The 17,130-nt window shown below is 39.2% G+C and overlaps 1 protein-coding gene and 1 non-coding gene across 2 annotated transcripts in view; both read left to right on the forward strand.

Moving 5' to 3' along the window:
• MMS22L (MMS22 like, DNA repair protein) overlaps positions 1–16,352 on the forward strand; it is a 108,149-nt gene extending 91,797 nt beyond the window's left edge. Inside the window, exons 20-25 of the mRNA XM_070418048.1 lie at positions 3,207–3,376; positions 5,981–6,189; positions 9,190–9,353; positions 14,006–14,102; positions 15,292–15,459; positions 16,148–16,352. Coding sequence (XP_070274149.1) covers positions 3,207–3,376; positions 5,981–6,189; positions 9,190–9,353; positions 14,006–14,102; positions 15,292–15,459; positions 16,148–16,229 — 890 coding nt within the window. The 3' untranslated portion in view covers positions 16,230–16,352. The remainder of the gene's footprint in view (positions 1–3,206; positions 3,377–5,980; positions 6,190–9,189; positions 9,354–14,005; positions 14,103–15,291; positions 15,460–16,147) is intronic.
• On the forward strand, positions 14,277–14,384 carry LOC139013324 (U6 spliceosomal RNA). Its single transcript, XR_011471983.1, has one exon. It is a non-coding gene; the product is annotated as a U6 spliceosomal RNA (small nuclear RNA).
• Positions 16,353–17,130: the final 778 nt, after the last annotated feature.

Here is a 17,130-nt window from a genome sequence, read left to right on the forward strand (position 1 = left end):
GAAGGGGGGGGTCCCTCAGCCCGGCCTGTGCCCTCTCGAAGTCTGGGACCCCTCGGGAGATAATGACCTGCTGGCTTAGGCCTGCTCCCGGGTGGCAGAAGGCAGGCCCAATTCCTAAGTGCAGCCCCTGGTCAGGCTCAGAGCAGGGCCGATTGGGGAGTTGGGGCACCGCCCCATCATGCACAGAGCAGGGCAGATCGGGAGGTTGCAATGCCACCCTCAGTCACGCTCAGGGTAGGGCCGATTGGGGGATTGGGGCACCGCCCCCTGTCACACTCAAGGCAGGGTCGATGGGGAGGTTGCGGCGCCACCCCCTGTCACGCACAGAGCAGGGCCCATCAGGGGGTTGGGGTGCTGTCCCCTGTCACGCACAGAGCAGGGCCCATCAGGGGTGTTGGGGCTCCGTACCCTGTCACGCACAGAGCAGGGCTGATCAGGGGGTTGAGGAGCTCCCCGCTGTCACTCACAGAGTAGGGCCGATAGGGGAGTTAGGGCACCGCCCCCTGTCACACACAGAGCAGGGCGGATCAGGGGGTTGGGGTGCTGCACCCTGTCACACTCAGGGCAGGGCCAATGGGGAGGTTATGGCTCTACCCTGTCACACACAGAGCAAGGCCCGTGGAGGGGGGTTGGGGCGCCACCCTCTATCACCCACAGAGCAGGGCCGATCAGGGGGTTGGGGCGCCGCCACTGTCACACTCGGGGCAGGGCCGATGGAGAGGTTATGGCTCTACCCTGTCACACACAGAGCAGGGCCCATGGGGGGGAGGGGGTTGGTGCACTGCACCCTGTCAAACACAGAGCCGCAGGGCAATCAGGGGATTGGGGAGCTCCCCCCTATCAGGCACAGAGCAGGGCATATAGGGAGGTTGTGGCCCTGCCCCCTGTCACACACAGAGCCGCAGGGCGATCAGGGGTTTTGGGCGCTGCCCCCTGTCACACTGATCCCGGTGCCGGGAGGCATATTACCCTTTTACTTTATAGAATAGAGGCCTGGTGCACAGGTGGGGGCCGGCTGGTTTGCCCTGAAGGGTGTCCTGGATCAGGGTGGGGGTCCCCACTGGGGTGCCTGGCCAGTCTGGGTGAGGGGCTGAGGGCTGTTTTCCGGAAGCGAGTGACTGAAGCTTCCAACCGCTCCTTGTTTTCTTTTCTTTTTTTTTTTTTATTCTGGGCCAGCTTTAGCTCTGAGGCCTCGCCGCTGAAAACATTGATACAATGTTGCTAAAGCCCGGCTGACTGAAAGCTGGTTTCTGGGCTTTTGTTTATTTTCTTATTTGCAACATAGTAGATAGTTGCTTAGAGTTGCAACTGAGAGGCCGGAAAGTCAGGCGGGGAATGTTGGAGTCCGTAGTCACTGAAGCAAGCAAGCCTCATGTTTGCTTCCAGCTGCCTGGCTGCCGGCCGCCATCTTGGCTGACAGTTAATTTGCATATACTCACTGGTTAGCCAATGAAAAGGGTAGCGGTCGTACGCCAATTACCATGTTTCTCTTTTATTAGTGTAGATACCTGGGTGACACCTGCGAGTGATATGATTCATTTGAAATGTCGGTGATGATGGCAGTTCCTCTTACGGGTATATTAATGTTCGTTAGAATCTTAGTTCTTCTTACATTGCTGTCATTCTCAAGTTTTCCATCTACTGGAAAAATGAGGATCAAGCCAGCATTATTTAAAATATTGCTAAGTGAGCATTGTGTTTCTTTATGATTGATTATTGTATTTCCTTTTACAACAGAAGATTAATGTTGCTGTTTGTTGTTTTTAGAAGTGATTATTGGTTGGGGTTTTTTTTTAAATGTATTATACTCCGCTATAAGCTATTTTGTATTTCTTCAGAGCTTCAATTTTAAACTTTTTGTTTGAATTTTATCATCTTTTTTGCTTTCTAAGATAAAATAAAATATAGAAGTTTATGCAGTACATATACCATTCTCTATTTAGACAAGCACTTAATGATCTTTTAAATTTATTTGTTGTTGTTGTTGTTTGTTTTTCAGTAAAGGGAGACCTCAATAGCAATAATACACTCTAATGGGAATTGTAAATCTGCTTTTAATTACTTTATTAAGCAAAGGCTACTTATTTGTTAAGCTTTACTATCTTCAAATGTAGCCATTTACAGACTCCCAGTATTAAGGAACCCATAATATATTTCATGTAGTAAAGAACTCTGTTTCTCTTCTTCAGAATTAAAATTTAAACTATTTGTTTATATTAAACAATTGAAAGTTAATAAAAACTGAAGTTTAAGGAGGTTAATTGCTTCAAGGTGTTACAACTAATCATTTTTTCATATTTTAAATATTTAATTTAATTATACCTCTTGTTACAAACTTGGTTGAGTCAGCGTACAAAATTGTAAGATTGTATATAATAAAAGGCTAATGTGCAAATCGACCAAAGGGCAGAACAACCAGTCGCTATGATGCGCACTGACCACCAGGGGGCAGACGCTTAACGCAGGAGCTGCCCCCTAGTGGTCAGTGCGCTCCCACAGGGGGAGCACTGCTTAGCCAGAAGCCGGGCTCATGGCTGGCGAGCACAGCGGTGGTGGCGGGAGCCTCTCCCGCCTCTGTGGTAGCACTAAGTATGTCTGACTGCAGGCAGGGCGCACACCAGGCTGAGGGGACACTTTCCCTCCCCCTACCCCCACCCCCAAGTGCATGAATTTCATGCACTGGGCCTTTAATAAAAAATATAAAGAAATAAGGGTATAAAAAAAATAAATGTGGAGTGCACGATGAAGCTCAGGGACAAGTAAGTATGCACATGAAAACAGTGTATGATCTCACAGTGTTCTTGAAGTTGGATTGTGTTTGCCTCTGAGTTTCCTAGTAGCCAAAGCAAAGATAAATCTTATTAATTGCAACATTCAAGCTATGTATGCACATAATGTATAACCAAATCCCATTCTATGTAGTATGTGTATATGTGTTTATGTGTATGTGTGTGCATGTGTATGTATGTATTAAATATCAGTTGCTCAGGAAATCTGTGTTTTTCTTGGCCCAGAACTCTTGAGAGAAATTTGTGTTTTTGGTGAAATACATGACTAGACAAGGTTTTTTGACTCACACTAAATGTTTCTTCCTAGTGCCTACTTTAATATGCTCCAATATGCTTTAAATACCAATTTTTAGGGTAATGACAAAATTTCCTAATTAGAAGATAATCATAGCTGCTGTTACTGCTCTTCTCTGTTAGGAATTCTTGTTAAATCCTGGGCACAGATCTTTGCTACCTCTGAAGCCCAAAAATTACTGTTCCGGATCATAGATTGTTTACTGCTGCCACACTCAGTGTTACTGCAAGAGAAGGAGCTGCCTGCACCTCTGTTGACTGCAATTCAAAAGAGCCTGCCTTTGTATCTCCAGGTATAGTAAGTGTGGCTGCTTAAAAGTTAAAAAAAAAAAAGAAACTGTCTTAAAGCAGCTTACTAACGGCACATTTTAAAACCCTGCATTGCCATCTCAATGTATGTGTGTACATGGAGCACTTCCATTTAGCATGATTTTAATTCTTTTTGTGTTTGGCTCTGAAAACAAAGATGGAAAAGACAAAATCTCCACCCTCGAAAAGCTTAAAGTTCAGGAGGAGGCTGATTACCATGGACACTTATAATAATGTGCTCTATATTTTTCTGAGAGGCCTCCTCTGTCTGTCACCCAGACTGGATGGGGAGAAGTGAGAGAAGATACTGTGCAGGATACTGTTTGTCAAAGAGCACAGTGGGTAGGAGCTGAAGTTCTATTCTTGTCAGAGGGAACAGCATGGGAAGGGCATGGTTTTTATAAGAAATAGGACACACTGGGGGAAAGCAAATAATTCTGTGGGGGCTAGGCACTCATATAGGAGGAGCCACTTAATGGGGGTTTTCTATATCTATGCTAAGAAGTTTGGACTTTTTCTTTTACATGGGGACTATTGATGGATTTTGAGTTTCTAGAGAAGTGGGAGTGACATACATTTCCATTTTAGAAAGGTGATTCTGGTGACAGTATCCAAGGTAGTTGGTACAGAGCTTAGAATGGAGATTTGGAAGGCAGTAAGGAGTACATTATATGAAGGTTTTCAACTAAGGCAGTAGGTATAGTGCTCAGTAAATTTCAGAAACATTTAGGAGCTCCAATCAGAAAGACTTGCTAAGTTAAGTATTATGGAGCAACAGAAAAAATAGAATACTTTCTAGGTTCCACAGTGGCTGCTTATGCAGGTGGTGGTGCTGCTCAAATGGGATATTATGGGGATGAAGGTAAGACTTTCTGAAGAGCTTCAATTTGAGATGCTGGGAATATCTAGGTCATGGTGTTCAGCAGGCACTTGGAAATGTTGATCTATCATGCAGGAGAAAGGACTAGGCTATACTTTGTTATTCATTAGAGTATGATAATAAAGATAAGTGCTTCTTAATTTGGGCCTTAGCAAGGAAGCTGAGGCGGAATGGATTTTGATTAGGTAATAAGCAGTCTCTTCCACAGATGGATTTTTTAAACATATTTTTATTACTTCTAAGACATTTTAAGTTGACTTTTTAATTTTGTATTCAAAATAGCATTTAAAGCGGAGTGTAGGGTGTCTGCTAGCAAGATAAACCACTGCCAATCCAGAGGGGAAGATGCGGGGAGGGGAGTTGTAGACCACAGGAGAGTCTGGTGTGCTTGTTCCATGTGGCTCCTTAAACCAAAAGTGTATCTTGAATAAGAATTCTTATAAACTTCCAAAGTTGTAAATTGAAAAATTTCTTGAATTATCCATTTGGCAGAATTGACTTGGAGCTATAGCTTTAACTTCTTAAAGGTATCCAGCTCTTTCCTTCATAATTTTCAAAATGTATCCATTTAGTACTTCATCTTCTGATTTAATATGCTTTTTCTTAAACAAAACATTGAAGAAATGGGGTAGGGAATGCCCATTATTTTTTTTTAATTGTTTATTTAATTGCTAGTGTTTTAACAGCTCTAGGCTATTTTTCATTACAAATAATAACCTTTTAAAATTTCTTATTGGGAAAATATTTGTAGCTAAAATGTAGACAAAAAAATTTTAATTATTTCTCTGGGGATAAAACATGGTGAATCACAAAATACCAAATTATAAATGAACTTTATTGTGTTGGTGATTATACTTAGTAATAGGGAATATTTAGAAATATTGACAGAAAAAAATTGTTTCCCAGAGTATTGGTTTAATTGTTTGTAATGATCAAATACTATAATCCATATGAAAGTATTTTGTTAACTTCTATAAAAAGGGAAGGGATTACGTCAACAGACATGCAATATAACATTGTGAGTTCCGTATGACCTTGATCAAGCTCTTAACTCCTAAACCAGTTTCCTCAGCTATAAAATTGGACCTACAGTAATACTAACTCAGTGGTTAATTAAATGAAATAATGAATATAAGTCACATGGTACAGTTACTGACAAATGAAAACCTCAAAATAAATTGTGATTATACTGACTCATAATCTTCTGCATTTCTCTCCTTTTGTTAATTAAAAAAAATGGATCACCTTTATTAACATGGAAGATTTTTAGCTTAAGTTTTGTCTTACTCTGATAACTGTGAATGATGAGTGCCCTATGTTTTAAAAACTGCCCTAAAATACGTTTTATAACTTGGTAAATACACATATATGCCGTTGATGAGTGTGGTGGTCAAGTTTTCTAAGGATGAGAAGAAGGAAGCTTCCTTTGTGTCCTACATTTCTTTCCTGCTTCATTTGTGCCCCAAAGACAAGTATGCGGTGTTAGATACCACAGCAGGGTTGTTACCAAGCTTAGCAACTCCCTTAACTTCATACAAACATTATCTATTGATAGTGGGCGGTGTCCTTGTTGGTTGTGATAAGTTACAAATTCAGACATGAGTATTAATGTGGGTGACTAAATTAGTAAGTTCCTAAATATTTTTTTACCTTTTGATATTTCTTTGGGTTTTTTTGTTTGTTTATTTGTTTTCTTTTCCTCCCGTAGGGCATGTGTATTGTGTGCGGTCAGTCTCAAAATGCCTATTTGAATCAATTGCTGGGGAATGTTGTTGAGCAGTATATTAGGCGGTTTCTTCCAGCTTCACCACAACATGTTTTAGATCTTGGACAACATCCTGTTTTGTTGGCATTGAGAAACTCGGCCACTCTTGCACTGATGTCATCTCTAAAGAAATGCATTGTACAAGTCATAAGGTACCTCTAAATATTAAAAATAAGCTGTATTTACAATTTATTAATATCTATTGAAAGAAAACAAAGCATTTTAAAACTGTTGGCCTCTGTTAAAATAATAGTTTAGAAAAGAATTTTTCTGAGAAGCATTACCTAAGATTTTACTAAAATGATTTTTACATATGCAGACAATGCTTTTTTAAAAAATTTATATTATTGATTTCAGAGAGTAAGGAGGAGAGAGAGAAATATCAATGATGAGAGAGAATCATTGATCGGCTGCCTCCAGCACGCCCCCTACTGGGGATGGAGCCCACAACCTGGGCATGCGCCCTGACCGTGAATCAAACCGTGACCTACTGGTTCATAGGTCGAAGCTCAACCACTGAGCCACATCTGCTGGGATAAGACAATGCTTTTTGCTTGTTTTTTCTACAGAACAATTATTTTCTTACATATATCTTAAAGGTGTAGATATTTATTTTAGTTTTTTTTTTATCAGAGAAATTACTAGTATTTTATATATAATACAGTAATTATATTTTATAGAAGATAATAAATAAGTGAAAATATGATTGCTAGTATGAAAAAGGAAGCCATATGAAGTACTATTTTGTTAGCCTATCCTCTATCTAATAACTCAGTGTTACTATTAGGCAGATGAATAAATGAAACTTCTAAGGCTTTCTACTAAACTCCTTACCTTTTAACTACCACATTAGGAGATTCAATAATAGAATTATCTTTTCTTTGCCTTCATAAAGTATTTAGCTTCATGTGAAATCAGTTTTTAAAGCTTAAGACGCTATGGTGCTATATATTCTTATCTAACATTTGTTTTCTCTTTTTAAATGACCTGATATTTTTAATAAACTGATATTATCCATCACCTCTTTACAGAATTCCATGTTTAAAATCTGTTCTTTCTCCCAACCATTTTCTTTTTTGTGTTCCTAGTGTTCTGTTACTCAAGTTTGGAAGCTTTATAGTTTATTCCCTCCCCTTTGCCATCCTCTGGCAAATGATTGTTTCCTTCCCTTCTTTTTACATCTCTCTTTCCTTATCACATTATACCTCCTAGACTACTGCCAGAATCTCCTAACTACTTTCACTATCTCAGCTTTTCTCTCAGCCCAGCCAAAATAGTGCCGCCAGATTACTTTTTCTGAAATATTGTTCCATTATGACACTTTCCTGCCCCCAGACCTTCATTTGCTCTTTTTTTCCTTCTTTGCCTATAGAATAAACTCCACACTAGCTTTTCCATGGCATCTTATACAAACCCTAATGAGATTGGTTTATTATTGCCCCTCCAAAATGCTTTGTAATTCTTTATGTTACAGCATTTTCTCCATTAAAATGCCATCCATCTGGACTAAATTCCACATAGTCATTATAAGACCTACACCTAACATGTCAGTGTACCATGATGTTTCTTCCCTTCTGAAGTCATGTGCTCTGTAGGATTCAATTCTCAAAATTGTCATATTTTGCCTTACTTGTATCTGAATTCCCATCAAGATGGTACTAGTACTCTACCACTGTGTGTGAGACAGTGTATAAGTAGTTTGAGTATAAACCCAATGACAAATGCTGAAGTGAAGTTAAATCCTTAAACTCATAAAACTGTTTTAAAAACCCAGTGTTGAAGACCCTGGCTGCTTAGCTTAATTTCCTATTTGTCTGTGAAAACATTTTTCTCATGATTTCTAGTTGATGACCCAAAATATAACAGTTCCTTTTTCTTTTTTCTTTTTTTAAAGTACTCAGGAAAGAAAGAGAGATTTCCTCCTACACCTTCTTCCATTGCGTGCTTCTTTACTCCTGTAGTTCCCAGTATTAGTTAGGGCTCCTGCCTCTGAATTCCTGAGAATTCTAGACTTATTATTTGAAGCACCTATCACACTATATCATGATAGCCTTTTTTTTTTCTTGTCCAGCTTGTTCACTGGACACCAAGCCCCTTGCTTTCAGAGACCATATTTTACTTCACTTTACATTCTTGTCCTTAGACTTGTACCTGGTACAATATGGGTACCTATTAAATGTCTTTTCTGGGCACTGGGAATTCAGCAATGAGCAAAAAAAGACAAAACCCTTGTTCTCAAAAAATGAATGAATCTTCTTATATGTGAAATTTGTTGGAAGCCACTATATGGAGTAGAAATGATGAAGAGATAGTTCCTGGTCTTATGGGGTTTATAATTCCTAGTGATTTCTATGCCTCCTTTTGGCAAATTATTATTATTGCTTTGCAAATATATATATAGATGTCTAGCTTAGATTTTGCTGCATTTGACAATTTTTCATTGTATAGACTTTTTAGAAAGTGAGCGATCCCACTTTCATTTATTCACCTAACAAATGTACACTGAGCACCTGTTAGGAGCCAAGACTTGTTCTAAGAGGTAGAGATATACACATGAGACAGATAAATTACCTTGATGATCTCGGATGAATTCTAATGCTAAAATGTGTCCTGCTTTGAGAGAAGATATTAAATCCTAAATTACCTCTCTGATTCTTTTACTTCTAAAAGGAAGGAAAGAGGTAAATCTAGAGTTGGAAGCTAATTCCCAGGACAGTCTTATTATTGAATTGGGGGTAGGGGGAGACCCCTCCCAAATCCCTAAATGAATGTAAGGAGAGATTTTGCATATTTGGCATAAATGTTGCATCATTAAAGAGCTGGTAGAGGAGTTCAGGCTTATTAAATTGGAAAGGAAAGAAATTAACAATTACATTTTTATTTGGATTTTGATTAAGTTCATTGTAAGACCAGGTTGCTTTAAATTTAGTTTATGTCTATATTTAACATTGGCCCTTATAGCACACCAAAAGAATGTGTAGTCATTGCTTCTTAACATCCTGTGTATGGTAAAATATACATATTTTTTATAAATTGTGCTTTATTAATTTGTGGGAGGTAAAATTTGCCAATATCTATAAAGTGTATGTCATTTGATTCTGCTCTATTGAAACTTTGAACAGAAGAACAAACAAAATTGTACTTCTTTTCAGGAAATCCTACTTGGAGAGTAAACCGATCTTGCTTCCTCCACGTTTAGCATCCATTCTGGCTTTTATCCTTCAGCTCTTCAAAGAAACTAACATGGACGTTTCTGAAGTTGAACAACTCCTCCCTGGTGTCTTAAAATGCTTGGTGTTGGTTAGTGAACCTCAAGGTGATTTTGAGTTTGTGTTTGTTATACTTTCTGTTCAATTTGAAAGTACTCATTCCTATCAGTTGAGAGTTACAAAAGTATTTATTTATGTTATATATCAGTTTGTATTTATCATGGCTAAAGAACAAACTCCAGCCAATAGCTGAGGTTGAAAATGATAAATGGTTGCCGAAACCGGTTTGGCTCAGTGGATAGAGCGTCGGCCTGTGGACTCAAGGGTCCCGGGTTCGATTCCGGTCAAGGGCATGTACCTGGGTTGCGGGCACATCCCCAGTGGGAGATGTGCAGGAGGCAGCTGATCGATGTTTCTCTCTCATCAATGTTTCTAACTCTCTATCTCTCTCCCTTCCCTTCCTCTCTGTAAAAAATCAATAAAATATATTTAAAAAAAAAAAAAAGAAAAGAAAAAAGAAAAGAAAATGATAAATGGTTAAACATTGACATGTTTCAGTCTAGTTTAGTTTAGTTTTTCCCAAGGCAAATAATTTACTGAAGTTCTACTTCCTCTGATTAGACTTGTTAAGTTCTTAAAATATATTTGTTAATCTGACTCCAATTATTAAATACTAGAGGCCCGGTGCACAAAAATTTGTGCACTCGGGTGGGTCCCTGAGCCCGGCCTGTGCCCTCTCGCAGTCTGGGGCCCCTCAGGGACCCCTTCCCCTGGCTGCTGGCACCAGTTTTCCTCCAGCGCCCGGAACCCAGGCCTTCGCTCTTCACCAGGGGAGCTAAGCCCCTCACTGCTCACCGCGTGCCAGCCCCAGGGGCATGGTGGAGGCTGGCATGGCGGGCTTCCCTCTTTGCTCTTCGCTCGCCATGCTGGCCTTCACTCGCTGCTCCTGCCCAGAGCCAGCCAGCTTCGCTCCGTTGCTTGGAGCCTACGTATGCAAATTAACCGCCGTCTTTGTTGGCAGTTAATTTGCATATTGCCCTGATTAGCCAATGGGAAGCGTAGTGAAGGTACAGTCAATTACCCTTTTTGTCTTTTATTAGATATGATATCTTGTTAAATATTAAGTTGTGAGAAGTCAGCACACTTTCTTCTCCTATTCAGGTTTCTGCTGGAAGATCTAAGCTGATTTCTTTGGTAAACCTGTTAAGGATCCTTTGATCCTATTCCTTTTGTTTTCAGTGTCACCAGCCTTACTGCCAGTGATCTCTTTAAAACACCATTTATTTAATGCCCACTGTGAGTAGCATGCTTTAATAAGCTTATTAGAAATATGCAGAATAGTAACCATAGCTCTATCCTGAAAGAATTTTTAAAATGTAAATAGAAGGCTGTGTGTGTGTGTGTGTGTGTGTGTGTGTGTGTGTGTATCATTATAATGTGATTGTTCAGGGCAGGGCTTCTCTAATGCTTCTACCTAGGTATGTGTAACTGCTGTGATAGGTGAGTACAGTATGTGTATCCTCAGGAATCTGAGGGCAGGGCCCAAAGTGGTAGCTAAAAGCTCAGACACCTCTTTGTAATGCTCTGTTTTATCTCAAATATTGTATGCATAATTCGTTTAATCCTCATTTTAATAATTAAAAATGTTCTTTCTGCTCCCAAGCTTGGTTTTGTGGGAAATGTTATGTTCTGTTAATTTAGAATGCCCTTACTTCATAGTAACATCCCTTCCCTCAAGAATGCCCAGATGTGCCCAGACTTTTCTTTAGAAATTCTGTCCTCATTGAAAATTTGTACATACTTTTAATTTCAGTGAATGCTTGTTGTATTGTGCAATATAAAATTTCTTGAGACAATAGATAGTATAAAGTTCTAGCTAGCCTCTTATTTTGATGATAGTAATATTTATTATGAAGAAGACCATAGTTTGGAAGGTGAATTTTGCCTCTTGTTATCTAGTATAAACCAATTAATTTTAGACTTGTAATAAATAATTTTAAAAAGTATTTCTTTGAATAAAAGGAACTATAGTTCGAAGACACAGATTCAAGTAGCAATCTAAATTGTGCACCACCAAGACAAAGGAGAGGCCATCTTTTATAAAGTTCCATCCATGTTCCCAATTTTATGCAAATGAAGTTTTCAAATTGAGCAGTTCTGATTGGAGAAAGAGGAAACCAGGTTTCCCTGAGGTGGTTGACACAGCATAAAAAGAGCAGGAGTTCAGTCTGAGGTTCTTCCTGGTACATAGTGTGTGAGGAACCCCTGTCGGCAAATGGCTACTGGACTTATTATTTATAAAATCTGGGCCCTTGGTTGACCCTAGGGAGTTCATCTCAACAGCTGAATTCCTTCTTGAGGTTCACATCATATGCATCTTTCTTCTGGGGTCCACACTAGCTAGTGAGTGCTTGACATATTCAGCATAGATGGAGTGCGGGATTCTCCACCTCCACATTACTGCCTTTGTAACCTTGAAGGAGAAATAAACGCAGGTTTGTGTGCTTGGCTCAGAGAAAATTCTGACTCTCTTTGTTGTCTCAGTGTCTAAAAGGACAATTTGTATAGGCACAAGAGATATTACTAAATGACTCGGCAAATCCACTCCTTAGTAGGTGCCCAAGAGTATTTTAAACACATGTTCACTCTACAACCTGTACAGAGAGCTTGATGAGTTCCACTTCTTGCATGACAACATAAGGAGCTCTGCCAGCCTGCTCCTCAGCAAAACCGGTGAAAATTACTTAAAAGAAGTCATTAAAGTCTCTGGAAATAGCCGTAAGGGTATACAGCAAATGGAGAAATCTTTAAGAAAATCTACTAAAACTTGGTATGAACAGCAAGAATCTGTGGTATTGAACCAAGACCACTTCTTCCTTCTTTTCGGCCAGCATAGTAAGACAAACTACTCCAGACTGGTAAATCCAAGAATATAGGGCTCCCTCTCTCCCTAGCTTCCAGTAGGGTCCTGTGAGAAACAGGCTTCCACCATTTCTCATCATGACCCCAAGCTAATGTTATGTTTCAGGCAGGTACAGCTAAGAAGTAAGGGCTCCATTCTTCTGCTCAGCTCCCACTCAAGGGATGGTTGCAGTACATTGAGTGCGACACCACTGAGAATACAGGGGTGTCAACCATTCTTGCTGCAGCTTAGAGGCTGCATGCCAAGAGAAGCAAGCTGAGGGGACCTGGTGCAGCTGTCCCTCCTTCCACAGCGCTCTTCTCCTAAAGTGGGTGTGTCACTCAGAAAGTAGTTGTCTCTGTCCCAGCACCAGAGCCATGCCTGTGAGATTGTGCCTGGAACTCTGAGTCTCTCCCAAAAGAACTGATTTCATTTGCGACACAGTGTGAAAAAGTTCAAACCTAAGGGTACTGTCAAAAACAGTGCAGTTTGTGATGAAAGGCAAAAGGTAGGAGAATAATGGACTCACTGGACTATAAAATAATCTGTAGTCCAGCCAGTTTGGTGTGAGAATTGGTGAATGGGACAGCTGGTTAGAGCCCTTGGGTCAGAACAGATCTCAGACACTGATCTCAGTGTTTTATCCTGTTTAAAAAGCCTGAACTGGATTAGATCAGTCAATGAAGCACTTTATGCCCCAGGGCATTATTGAAAATAATGGCATAATCAGCCAGCAATTAGTGGAGCTTAACAGCTGGTGTCAACATGGGAAGGGACAGTCAAAGAGAGCACTGTCAAAACCACTGTCTTCCGATGGAGACTGGGCACACCTAAGGTTACACCACCTGAGGAGCAGTTTTAGAGGTTTCACACAGGAGCAGGAAGAAGGAAGAAGTAGACTTCACTAAAAAATGTCCAGTTTTCCAACAAAATAAATTTACAAGACACAAACAATCAGAAAGTATGATCCATTAACTGAAGGAAAAAAGCAGGCAATGGAAGCTGCCATTGAGAGCAAACAAATACTGGATTTAATAGACAAAGACTTCAAAATAGTAGAGGAACAAAAAACAAAACATTTAGAAAACAGAATGTAAAAAGATTGATGTAAATCCAACTATTCAATAGTGGCAATAACGGAAAGGACTGAACAATCCAATGGAAAGAGATTATAAGAATGGATTTTTTAAAAAGATCTAACTATTCTATCTGTAGGAAACACTTTGTACATTGGTTTTTGATTTTTTTTAAAAAAAATTTCATGTACAAGTATGCAATTTTAGAGGATTTGGTTACATATTTAAAGAATACAGATGTCCTTTTGTGATTTTGCTGTTTGAAAGGAAGATAGCATCAAATATAGTTGATTTTAATATATGTATCTTCAACTAATTTTAAGTGAAGGTAAGTTGTTGGATTCTAATTGGCTACTTATGTATTTGTTAGTGGGAGGAGTAGGCTTTTGAATTTTAAAAAATCTGCTCCCCTGTAAATCAGCTGAATTATTAAAGACTGATTTAATAATACTTTTGTCAGTATGTAATAGTGCTTGCAGGATTGGGATGGGACAGTGTTATTGAATATGGGCTCTGATCCTCACATGTATTTTTTCAGGTATAAGGTTGTAGAAAATAGACTCTTAAGCTTTTTATATTTTCTTAAAACGAGAGGGAGATAGATTGGGAGATACACTTTTGAAGAAAACAAAACCTCTTGATTTCATTTTGAGAAATAACAGGAAAACATATACATACTTTGAGAAAGCAACATTTTTTCTAAGTCAAGCGTGTTTATAAAAATGAGGATCCAGCTGGTCAATTCAGACACCGTGTATAATGCTGTAATTTTTCCTTCTAGTTAAAAGGCTAGCCACAGAGAACTTGCAGTGTATGGTGAAAACCTGCCAAGCGGGGTCAGAAGGAGAACCTGCCGCCCAGCTGACTGCAGTGCTTAGGTAACTGGAAATCATGCCAGCTGGCGAGGAGACTATTGCCAGTCATGACAGCCAGCATGTTTTTAAATAACGAGTTATCCAAAACGATGTGTTACTACTTGTTTATAGTATTTCAGTTATTGTATTTTGGGCAGTAGTTTTGTTGCATTGTGTTGTTTTATTAAAAAAGTAAAGGTGCTTGCTCATTTCGGCAGCACATATCCTAACATTGGAACGATCCAGAGAAGATTAGCATGGCTAATCTCAAGGATGACACAAATTGGTGAAGCGTTCCATATTAAAAAAATAAAATAAAATACAGGTGCCAGGGAGAAAGATAAGTGAGCCTTTGTCTTGTGCTTGGGGTTGGGGGTGGGGGGCAGTATTTTAAGTATTTCTTTCTCACGGTTTCTACCAGTTTACCTTCATTGTACGTATCTCTACCCTAGCACTGCCATAATAAGCAATTTAGAGTCATTTTCTTCATCTATGTTGGCTCTTTGAGTCCTCAGTTTTTGTTCTCATCACATAATTGGCACTTGTAAGGTATCTAGTTTATTTAAATTGTGAGCACTTGAAATAAATAATGGATTTGTGAAAACTAAAACCCTAGGAGGGGAAAAAAGAATCTAGATGAATAAAGGATGCATGTTTGTTATGTACAATTTATTAAGGTGGCTTTTACTTGGTTGGAGGAGTGGAAATTTTAGGGTTAAAATATGTAATTCTAATTTATAAAGGCCTCCTATGGGCCAAAAGTTTCTTGTTTGGTTCCAGAATATAAAATATATTATGAATAACTTGCTTTCCTCATAAAAGTATTGTTTTGTTTATCTAGAGATATGAAGAAATTTTTTAATATCTAGGAAGCCAGACTTGTTTTTCTCTTAGTCTCTTCCACATCTTTACCACCCAGATTTCAACATACAGACTTTAGCAGAAAAGTCCCCTTATTCTCGCTCCTGGGATTCCAACTCTTCTATCTTCCTCTTGGTGCCACTGCTTTCTTCTTAGCTTACACTGAAATAAGCCATTTCTGTCCTTCACTTTTAACTGTTCTATTCTTCTTATTCTTAATTCTAGATTCTTAAGGTATTCTTATATGAAATGATCTTTCTTGTGTTCAGGCTATAGCTGATTGCCATATAGATACCAGCCCTAGGAATTGATTGCCCCAGAAGTAATCCTAAGTAACTTGATTTACTTTCAGTCATTTTATCCAGGATTACGGTATGAGATATGAAAATCAGATTTACAGCATTTTAGAAACAGTAGCAGCATTGGACCAGCAGGTTGTCATCCACTTGATTCCTACCCTCACTCAGACTCTGAAGGATTCAGAGCAGAAATGGGGCCTTGGCAGAAATATGACACAAAGGTATGTTTGATAATTTGATTAAGTTCTTTTGGGCATGATTAAAAATCTAGATTCATTTTCTAGAAAAGGCTTAGTTTTCCATTTCCAAAAATATGGGGTGTATTTAATTGAAACATGTTTTAGTGCTATGATTGACACATCCATCCACACATTGTTCTTTTCAAAGTGACCACCCTAGAAAGCTGTCTATTTCAGCAGTGCTGCTGCTGTTGCAAAACACGTGTTCCTCATGGGGAAGTGGCCTGTACAGCCTTGTTTGCCTTGTTTTTGTATAAATTCCATGGTGGTATATCAGTCCTTTAAAGAATGCTTGATTTACTGTATCTACTTTGTCATGTATATCCAGTTAATAGGCTGAGTGCCCCAATTAGATAACAATGTTTTTGTTAAAAAAAAAAATAGATAAAGCTTTTTTAAAATAAGTTTATAACCCAACTGAGGATAGTGCTTGAAATATTCAGGGTAGTGCAACATTGTGGAAATATGCCTGTAGTCCCTAAAGAGATTGTTTTCGAGGTGTCAGCCTCATACTGAAATTCATATGTCCCAAAGTTTGTTAAGGAATCAAAGTACTTTAATCACATTGTGGGAGTGTACGTACAGAGTCAAGCAAGTTCAATTTGTAAATAAATAAATGAAAAGTAATGGGAGGGGACTAAATTTATCTGTCTTCTTTTCTCTTACACAGGAAAGCCTATAGCAAACTTCTATCTCACTTAGGACAAGTGGGACAAGATGAGATGCAAAGACTGGAAAATAAAAACAACTAATATGTTTGCGATTCATCTTTTTTATTAATTATAACTATCCAAACCCGAGTCGCATCATTCTCACCCCTTTTAATTAATTGTATGCTGTTCTGTTAAAATTATTTTCTAGGATTTTTTTCCTTACATACCTATAAGTATACTAAATATATAAATAAGTAAATAAAGGTTCATTAGGTATCTTTTGGAATCTTTGAAACTAAATTAAAGAAACTTTTTCTAACTGGGAGTGTTATCTGTGTATAACAGTACACACTGGTTGATCCATGGACTTGTTACTGTAATGTGACTTTGTGTCTTGTGACTTGTTTGTGTTGGTTGAGAATTTTACAAGTTATCCTCCTATATTATAAAAGGCTAATATGCAAATCGACCAAACAGCAGAACCACCAGTCACTATGATGTGCTCAATGCAGGAGCTGCCCCCTGGTGGTCATTGTGCTTCCACAGGGGAAGTGCTGCTCAGCCAGAAGCTGGGCTCACAGCTGGCAAGCGCAGCAGTGGTAGTGGGTAGGAGCCTCTCCTGCCTCCGTGGCAGGCGGACATTCCTCAAGGGGTCCCGGACTGCAAGAGGGCTCAGGCCGGGCAGAGGAACCCCCCTCCCAAGTGCATGAATGTTGTGCACCGGGCCTCTAGTTTCTAATAATCTATAATAATAAAGGCATAATATGCTAATTAGACCAGATAGCCAAATGACCTTCCAGACAAAACCGGGGCTACAAGGACAGCCACCGCAGCTGCAAGGGCCAATCCGCTTGCACGAATTTCGTGCATTGGGCCTCTAGTGTTCTAATAAGATACCTTCGTAAGTTTTTTGGAAGGGGGGAAAGGATTAGGAGATAGAACTGTTTGTTAATCGTGGGTTTTTTTTATACAATGTGTGAGGCAAGTTAATGAATAAAAC

Source organism: Myotis yumanensis, unplaced genomic scaffold (assembly GCF_028538775.1).
Source record: "Myotis yumanensis isolate MYYU_CA2020_CCGP unplaced genomic scaffold, mMyoYum1.0.hap1 SCAF_6, whole genome shotgun sequence".
In the NCBI taxonomy this organism is placed as follows: Eukaryota; Metazoa; Chordata; class Mammalia; order Chiroptera; family Vespertilionidae; genus Myotis; species Myotis yumanensis.